General features: G+C 36.3%; 1 protein-coding gene and 1 long non-coding RNA gene across 2 annotated transcripts; both read left to right on the forward strand.

The window, feature by feature from the left end:
* The first annotated feature begins 2,549 nt into the window (after window positions 1-2,549).
* LOC131599562 (uncharacterized) lies at window positions 2,550-7,890 on the forward strand. The gene is made up of 4 exons (XR_009282843.1): window positions 2,550-2,870; window positions 3,631-3,852; window positions 3,939-5,335; window positions 7,750-7,890. It is a non-coding gene; the product is annotated as an uncharacterized LOC131599562 (long non-coding RNA).
* Window positions 7,891-8,122: 232 nt separating this feature from the next.
* Window positions 8,123-9,445, forward strand: LOC131645248 (uncharacterized). Its single transcript, XM_058915922.1, has one exon. The coding sequence runs from the start codon at window positions 8,123-8,125 to the stop codon at window positions 9,443-9,445; it is 1,323 nt and encodes a 440-aa protein (XP_058771905.1).
* The last annotated feature ends 466 nt before the right edge of the window (window positions 9,446-9,911 follow it).

Raw genomic sequence — 9,911 nt, forward strand, 5'->3', positions numbered from 1 at the left:
GTTTTTTAGATGTCATCAAACTCATATATATTTTGATATTTCTTCATTTCAATACGACTATGAGTTTGAGTTTATTTTTTTTATGATATCTACTATGTATAACTTAAATAAGTTATTGGTCAAACAGTTAGTCACCTGCCAATTCTCTGATAATGTTTTGCTGCTGCCATTGATATGTGATGCTAATTTTCCATGATTGAACTCATGCGAAAATAAGAAAAAACAGGTTAGAGATTTGTTATATTGATGATATATTTTAGGGTTTCTTCATCATCTCCAATAATAAGTTATATTTCTCCATTTCTGTTTTAGTAGTTTGTTTCTTTAATATAGTTGCATAAATGCCTACTAAATGTTTGATAAAATTTTGCCATGAACTTTTATTAAAATTTTTAGTGAACTCTCAACAAACTTTCAATAGTGGAAGCAACATAGAAAAATTATTAGCTTGTGATTGTTAATTTTCTCCAAATGAAGATAAATATATCACTAATTTGATTTTGATTATTCTTTTGAAGATTTTTGTAAGACCCGTAAAAGTACATTAACAGTAATTAGAATTTGAGAATATTAAATAGTATTATGCTATTTTATTCTATCGATTTTTTATATAATTGTCTATAGTAGCCGCCAACGAAGAGGAACATTTCATGTTAAAGCCCACAAGGATAAGCTAGGTAATAATTTGGAAATAAAGTAGTTGTGTTAGAGTGTGAGACAATAGTTTAAGACTGGTGTAAGCGGAATTTGTGTCTTGTGGATGACATATTTTTTTCATGTTAAAGATAATTTGGGGAGTTGCAATCACCAACCGGATGTTGGGATGATATTATTAAGATTGAGATTAGGAATGAGATTCAAATGTGAACATAGACAAATCACCATAACTATGAGATTAAAGGAAAAAAAACTAAGGATTTATGGACGTTGGCAAAGTGATGAAGTTCTTTACGTAGAATATGACTTCACTTGGAGTGAAAAAAATTAGATTGTACTCTATTTATTAATGTCTACTATTTTAGAGGATACTCAACCAATGTTTCTTGCAAAGTGAGTGTAAATGAGACTAGGTATTGTGTTTTAGGCGATTGTGCCTCATCGGAGGAAATGAAGTAGAAGAAAATTGAGGAAACATTTAAGTAAACCTTGAATGGATTATTATAACCTAGTGCCTCGCGTGACTTTAAGAACAATTTACAAAGGACACTATTGTAATTAGGTAATGATGGTTTATTCCACCATCATGGTTGGCGCCTACCTATTGACAAATTAAGGAACTGATCACCCTTAATCTCTTGTTGATAGTAGACGGGATCATGTTGAATGGAATAGATGACTCTTTCCTACTTTGGTAATGTATAATTTAATTAGCATTTTATCATAAGGATAATCAGCCACCACTTAATGTGAACCTAGTGGAATTAGTTATGACGTGGAGTCGAAAATGTGACTTTGAAAGTTTGAACATGAACCTAGGATCCTGGAGGACCTATCGTTTGTGAATATGTTCTTGTAAGATTAATTTTGAGGGGTGAATTCATAGTTTAATATCTAGCCTTGTGTCTGATTAAATGCGACTTTTTAGAGGATTGTGATATGTGCACGATCGTGCTAGTGATGATGTTAATAATAACTAGTTGAGTTGTTACTCTTGCCTCAAGTTTCGAGGACAAAACTTCTGTTAGGAGGGTAGTAATGTAAGACCCGTAAAAGTACATTAACAGTAATTAGAATTTGAGAATATTAAATAGTATTATGCTATTTTATTCTATCGATTTTTTATATAATTGTCTATAAATAACACAGCGTTATAGAGACCATGCCGAAGTGCTACCAAAACTCTATTAATAATACCATCATATTCTTATAGTTTTAATTATCCATGCAAAATATTTTTACTGTGTCAAAATTTAAATAGGACTTTTACAGACTGACCGGTTGAAGTGATTCGACACCGTGTGAAAAATTAGCGGACGAAATATTTCGAGTTTTGATTTGAACCAGACTATTTTATTAATCTATGTTGCGCGTAGATCGTGTTGGTAAGCTCGTTTTATTTTCAACGATATTTACGGTCATAAATTTATCTGTCATAGTCTGTTTAATCGGGTATTTTTATTTAAGATTTTGATCATTTTCAGTCTATTTCATTAAACTTCGTACCGTGTAGATCATTTTAATATATTCAATTTTATTTTACGATCAAACGCACGTTTGACTGTTATTCGTTCCGGTGTCCTTTTCCATAATATTGTTCCGTTTTAAAATGTTCATTCCTTTAATTCCATGTAGTAGAAATCTTGTAGCCCAAGTTTAAATTCAACACGTTGGCTTTATGAGTGATTAAACTAGTAATTTAACTTCTTCAAACTAAAATATCATGATATTTTTCTTCAAGTCACCATGAGATGTCATGTGAGTAAAGGATCTAATGGCTAAGGATCAACCTTATCACATACCACTATTCCATCCAATGGCTAGAATGATTTTGGAATTTCTATTTAAAAAGTCTTACATAGTCATTCAATTCATTCCTCCCCTCTCTCACGTGAAAGCTCCCATTCTCCCTACTTTCTTTCATTCCTTGATCTTCTTTCTCACATAAAACACTCTTTTGCCTACTCCTTTCTTTTATTTTTTTATTTATTTATTATGAGACAATGAAAACAAAAATTAAGTGTTGGTAAAAATTGAAATTCAATCATGAGTTATGGTGGAGTTTTAAATCTAGTCTATATGGTGAGACAATTTCGTTTTCATCTCTTATTAATCTACAAGAAAAATCATGATCTGAGCAAATTTTCGAAAACCACCGCACCAGAAAGTTTATGACAATAGTTGGACTCTTCTACATTTTTTTTCATCTCATGGTGAGTTTCTTAACCTTAAATCTTTCTCTCTTTAAGAATATCTATATATCTATTTTGGGTTAAAAATAAGGGTTAATGAACTTTTTGGTCCCTCTAATATTGCAGATTTCGTTTTTAGTCCCTTCAAAATTTTTCTTTAAGAAATCGTCCCTCCAAAATTTTTCATCTAAACTATTGGTCCCTAATGTCAAATTTGCTAGAGATTAGCTACGACTTTAGCTACTAATTAGCTACGAAATTTGACGTTAGGGACCAATAGTTCAGAAGAAAATTTTTGAAGGGACGATTTCTTAAATGAAAATTTTGAAGGGACTAAAAACGAAATCTGTAATATTTAAAGGGACGAAAAAGTTCATTAACCCTAAAAATAAATAATTGTATATGAACTAATATATTTCTAAAGTGTTATAAATAATAATTATATTTATATATGTGATTTTAAGTTGAAGATGTCTAGAAAAAATAAAATGAAGTTTGAGATAGAAATATATTTAATCGTAAATTAATTTATCACATTTTTAAATAAAAGATTTGTAGAACTGAATTTATTGTTTGTATTTCAAAATTAAATCAACTTGTTATCATATTCAATTTTAATATTTATGGTTGGTAATAATTCAATAGTTACTCTAACGATTTAAGAACAATCAATAATTTTAGAAATAATTTTTAAGTTCATATAATTATATATATTTTTTTTTAAATTGTATTATGATTTAAATATATCAATTAATTATTGTTCTGGACCGGCCCAATCCAGACAATTGGACCATTCCCGCCTTCGGCCCAATACACTTCAGAACACGTGTGGCAGTCTCCATCCAAGCAGATCGGGCAAACTAGGCCAAGCAACTGACCACGAGGGCCCCTCGTGCCCAGTAAACAATCAGTCAACGCGTCTCCTAAATATCCGCCCTATGAATAGGAGTCTAATTCGTTCCAAGAACATCTTATAAATAGCCATCTACGTACAGAGGGCAAGGTAATCTTTTTCTTACCACTAAAACCCCATTACTTTGTTGTACTTTGTGGAATATATACTTACTTTGACATCGGAGTGATTTGCAGGTACAACACCTTTTCTCCATATTCGTCATCCTGAACTTCAAGCCTTCATTGTTGCTGGTCATCTGATCTGCCCGGTAAGATCAGTGGCGCTGTCTGTGGAAACTCTAGCTCCCCCGTTCCTCTTTCTTGCACCTTCTTGATCCATTCTTGCATCCTGCAAGAACCCAGGAACCAAAGCTTTAACCAAATCATTACTCATGGCCGGCAATAACGAAGATCCCTCGTCATTAGACGCTCCAATTCTTAAGAAAAACGACATCTCCGTCGTTCCTCCTTCCAGAAACACCGTTCCTCGAGACGGTGTCACATCATCCCCTTTTCCTAAAGATCTCCAAGATGATCAATCTCACCGCTTCGAAGATACAAGCGGGAAGGACACCCACGAAGAAAATCAAGGCAACCCTTTCCTCCCAAAAGGGCAGATTCCTCCGGACCAGACCATAAACGCTGTTCTAGCTGCTCTTGCCCAGACCAATGCGCTCTTGCAGCAGCAAAGTAACTGAATCGGGGCCCTCAAACAGAAGCGCCGTTCAAGAACTCCCCCCGATAACAAAACTCATTATCGAAGCGAAATATTGACCAAGAAACTTTCACGTTTCCCTTCTCCCAAGAAGAATGGGGATTCCTCTTCCAAGAAAGGATCGAGCGATCAGCATTCCCGCCACCATTCACAGTCCCCTCGGCCAAGAAGGAAATCTAGATCACCCCCGGGAAAATACAACGACAAACGGAGGCGACGCAGGCGTAGCTTGTTCCCGACCACCCTGTAACGCCCGGAAATTCGATTATTCGCTTAATCTAGACGTTTAGAGTGTTTAGTGAAGTTTTCGTATTTTGAGATGATTTAGTCGGTATTAGTTCGGGATAGCGGATCGATATTTAATCAAGAGTTTTGATATTTTCAGTATTAGAAATATTAATGGAATAATATTTGAAGTTTTGAGAATTTTCTGAGTAATTAAGATTAGACCGGAAATATGATATATTCGTCGAATTTGGATTGTCTGTGTTATTTAAGAGCATATTTGGAATTATTAAATTGAAGTCGGATAATCGGAAAAATAATATTAAGAATAATATTATTTATAAGTCGGAATTATTATATCGATGGAATATTATTTAAAGTGTTATAATTGGTTATTTGAGTTAATAATCTTATTGGGCCTAAGTTGGTTTGTGAAAATAAATAAAGAGAAGATTTAAACACTAAGCCCAATTGGTTTTATATTAGGGTTTTAGAGATTTAGAAAGAGGAGAGTTGTCATAATGAAGGAAACAAGAATAGAGGAGAAAGAGGCAAGTTTTGGAGAAGATGAACAAAGCTTGAAGATTTCCATCTATGGTGCCCAATCGGAAGTGTGAATCGGAGACCCATTTGAGTTGCTTCAATTGATAAGGTAAGGGTGGGGTTCTCTTCCTATAATGGGGCTTATGAACAATTGTATGTGGGGATTTGGGTGTGTAGATTTATTGCATTATCTTGTGTTGTTCATAGAAAATTGAAATTGGGAAATAATGTTGAAATGCTGTGCAGAATAGAAGTTGGATTTAGAAAAATAGGTTGCAATTCAATGTGTTGTTTCGTTGGTTGCCTTCCTGTTCCAAATATATCGCTCTGTTTATTATTTTCATACTATTATTTAATATAGATACTTAGTAGTATCGCATGAGAGGGGAATGAAGAACACCACTTAGGCTATTTCTGTTTTGTCTTCTGTTCCATCATTTTCCTTTCATGTTATACTGTTACTTAAGAAAGTATATGTGATTCTATTATTTTCAATCACCTTATGGCAATTGGTGTGTGGAGACGGTGGTCTCTATGTTTCCACACTTGTTTTTCTTCTTTTGAAACGTCCGCCCTGGTATAGTGGAATGTCCATCCATTGTTTTCCTTTATTTGTTTTATTGACAATTGCTGCAATCTGTTTCAAAGCATCCAATGTTAAAGTGAGCTACATTGCATACGGTTAATTAAAATAGGAATATTGGGATGAAGTGAAGGAAATGAATGATCATTTTAGAATGAGATATAAATAAATAAAAAAAGAAGTAGATAATGTAATTGGAATAATATCAGTAGTAATTTATAGAACTAATAAACAGTCCCGTTTGATCGAAATAGCCGAATTAAACGGTATAATTAGTTGCCCGAAATTTAATGAAAATTGACGTGGTAGCTAAGCTTAATTAGTAGATTAACATGGTGGTGTTATTTTGTTGAAATTGTGATATTTTACGAATCGACTGAAATTGTGTTTGGTTTAAATATTCTTTATAAATAAATTATAATAATTTAATAGAGTTGTCAATAGAGTTGTTAGAGTTGCCAATAGAGTTGTTAGAGTCGACAATAAGTTGTCAGAGTTGTTTTGAATTATTAAGAGTCATATTTTTATTTGTTTTGAGTAATTCTGACATGTTTAGAGTTGTCAGTGTATAACGTCGGTGTTTGTTTTTTTTCATTGGAACTTTAACAATTCATATCTTTTGAACCGTAACTCCGTTTGAGTCTCCGTTCGAGGCGTTAGAAAGCTAGCGTGATATTCTTTTCAATAAAAATGGTTTTGAGCAATAGAATGCTAGAAATTGGAAATGGAGTAGAAATTGAAGTGAATTAAATTAATATAGTTTGATATTAATTGGTTAAATTAATAGTTAAATTAATTGCAATGAGTTTAATTGATTGGAATATACTTGAAGTTGGATCAATTATTCGGTTTGTCGGTAAATTACGGTATTTTGAGGATTCGTCCGTAATCGTGTTTGGCTTGAATATGTATGTTGAGAATAATATATGTATATGCCATGATGTTGTGCCAATATTGATTCTCTGTGGTTAGTTGGTTAGCATTAAATTAATGATTAATTGCTTGATGTTGAAAGTGTGTGTTTATGTATAATTGGCAAAAATGAGAATTAACATGAGATAGTATGGTTACTAGTGTTAATTGGATTGTGTGAATCGTAATTGATTAATTGGCCTCTTATATGTTAATGATGTGTGTGTTGCGAATGTTGTGTACAATTGGTGGATAATTCATAGAGTTGAATTATTGAGATATGCGGAAAGTTAAGATGGTAGAGATGATCTTAATTGCATATATTTGTGATACTGTACATACATTCATATCATAGTGTGCCTTGAAACACAGGTGGATTTGCTTTGAAACACAAGCGGGCTTAGATTCTAGAGTGAATCGGAAGCGGTAAACTATATGTTTACATTTTGGTGGGCTTTGATCTTGTCCGGATCGGAAGCGTGGCTAGATTCTATATGAATCGGAAGCGGTGGAACTTTGGGTCCACATTGGGTACCACATGCATAGAGTCACATGTCTTGCATTGAGTCACATGTCTTGCATTGAGTCACATTGAGGTTATGTGGTGTTTGAATATATGCATTTATGTGATTGTTATGTGTACATGAGATATGATAATTGAATTTGGTGATGTCTTGGTACATAATTGGTTAAATGTGTGAATATGTGATAATGATGGATTGTGTATATATTTGGGATAATAGTACTGAATCTTTTGAGTATTATACTATTGAATTTTGTGCATACTTGAATATGTGAAATTTATTGGATGATACTATTTACATGATTATGACTTGTTGTGTGATGAAAAGTATGAGAGATTAATGAACTGTGGAAGTATGATGTGTATGGTAACTGTTGATACTTGCGATGTAATGATTTTATATGCCTGAATCCTAATATACAATTTATCATGCGCTCACTTATATGATTTGATATCTCACCCTTTTCTCTTGTTTCGCCGTTGCCTTTATATTGGTAACGTGCAGGTATTCAAGTATGAAGATTTAGTTGCCATTACTCGAGTCGGTTGTCGCTCTGATACGTAGCACTCTGGGGGGAACGATTTATGTCATTCATGATGTTGTTGTTTAATTGTGTTATGTTGGTTGAACAAAATGATAAGTTAACTGAAGATATTTTATTGAATACTTGTTTAAGTGATTCCGTTGTGTTTTAATAAAATAAGTTATTCTGTTTCAAAGGTGCTATGTATCCGCTAAATGCGATGAAGTAATTTATTGTTGAAGTGATTATGTGACGCCTCATTTGTTTGTCGAGAAATTTTTTTTTAAAAAAACTCTGATTTATATATATTTGTCGGGTAGAAATGGGGTGTTACACACCCTGCGAAAAGGAGCCATGACTTGGTATAAAAGTTTTCCAGACGAGTCCATCACATCATGGAGGATGCTCGGAAAACTTTTTTCCAGACAGTTCGCGGCCTCCCGAAGACACCCAAAGTCAGAAGCCTCCTTAGAAGCCATTATCCAGGAAAAGGACGAGTCTCTACGGGCGAACATAGAAAGATTCAATAAAGAAGCCGTACAGGTATCCACCACTGCCTATATGAAGAAGTTCTTGCTTGAGCGCGGCCTCCGACCACGCTCGGACTTTGCTAAAGCCGTCGGAATTGAAACTCCAGCCACTCTTGACGAATTCTTCCTCAAAGCCCAAGCCTATATTCAATATGAGGAGAAAGAAACCGCCCACGCCGTCCGCAATTCTAGGCACGAAGAGAGCAGTAAAAATGCGTGCCAAGATGAGTCTCGCCGGGGAACTCACAAAAAGAAAGATGATAAAACTCGGGACCCCAAGGACTACAAAGCCCCTGCGGGGAAATTTCGAGAGTACACCCCGCTGAACGCCTCAAGGGAGCGCATCTTGAACGAATGCCCAAACCCCGAGTTTCCGACGGGAAATGTCCGATTCCCTAAGAGCCCGCCCGCCCGGCCAAATGTTGATAAATCAAAATTCTGCATATTCCACAAAGGCCACGGGCACAACACCGAGGATTGCATCTATCTTAAGGATGCCATAGAGATATTAATCAGGGAGGGACATCTAAAACAATATGCGAAGAAGCAGGAGGCCGCTAGAGAAGCTAAACCAGTCACCGAGGAAAAGCCGGCGGAAGATACGCCCGCCATGCAAGTGGCCATGAGCGTTACCAGGCCGGAAGATTTTTACCTCCCTGACTGGGCCAACGCAGCAACCACCTATTACTCCCATAGCACATGGGAGAGGTTCCCGTCCATAATAGTTATATCAGGCGGGGGTTTCAGCAAACTGATCGTCGGATCCGTAAAACGCAAGTTCGACGAGCTAATCTCGACCAGCGCGAACGTAACCTCGACTTTTGACCACGCCAAAGGCAGTCCCTCCTCAATATCTTTCTATAAAGAAGAGTTGCCCGGAGGAGCACCTAACGCGACTATCCCTCTCCTCATCCGAGCCCGGATGGCTAATTTTGACGTGCGAGGCATATTGGTCGACCAGGGAAGTTCAGTGGACATCATGTACTCCCAATTGTTCAAAATATTACAGTTGAACGACAATCACCTTACACCATACGTAGGATCGAACTTACAAGAATTCAATGGCACAGTAACCAAACCGTGGGGATTTGTGGAACTCATAGTTTCGATCGGGTCGGCAGAGACCACCAAGGCAGTAAAAGTCTAATTTCTAGTCATCGACTGCCCATCAATATACTAGTGCATCCTCGGACGCCCCACTCTGGCCGAACTAATCGCGGTTCCCTCAACCGTACACCTCAAGCTCAAATACTATATGACCAAAGGACAAGTAGCGACACTCAACGGCGGCATCGAAGCAGCCAGGAGGTGTTTCGAAGCCTCCGCCAAGGGCCTGAGCGCGATAAAGACACCGGCCCAAGAGAAGACAGCGATCAGCGCTACTTCAGAAACCAACAAATCTATGCCCCGCGTCGACACTATCGACCTCGACAGTCGTTTTCTGGGAGAACCCGAGCAGAGCATCAACTCAGGCGCATCATAAGGGATCTTCCGGCCAATTCCGGACGGAGACTTTGAGCTCGTAGCCCTCGGAGAAGATCCGACCAGGGGAGTCAAGATCGGATCAGACCTGCCAGACCTAGCCAAAAGGCAACTCAAAGCTTGCCTCCGTG

The sequence above is a fragment of the Vicia villosa genome, linkage group LG1, assembly GCF_029867415.1.
Source record: "Vicia villosa cultivar HV-30 ecotype Madison, WI linkage group LG1, Vvil1.0, whole genome shotgun sequence".
NCBI lineage: Eukaryota > Viridiplantae > Streptophyta > Magnoliopsida > Fabales > Fabaceae > Vicia > Vicia villosa.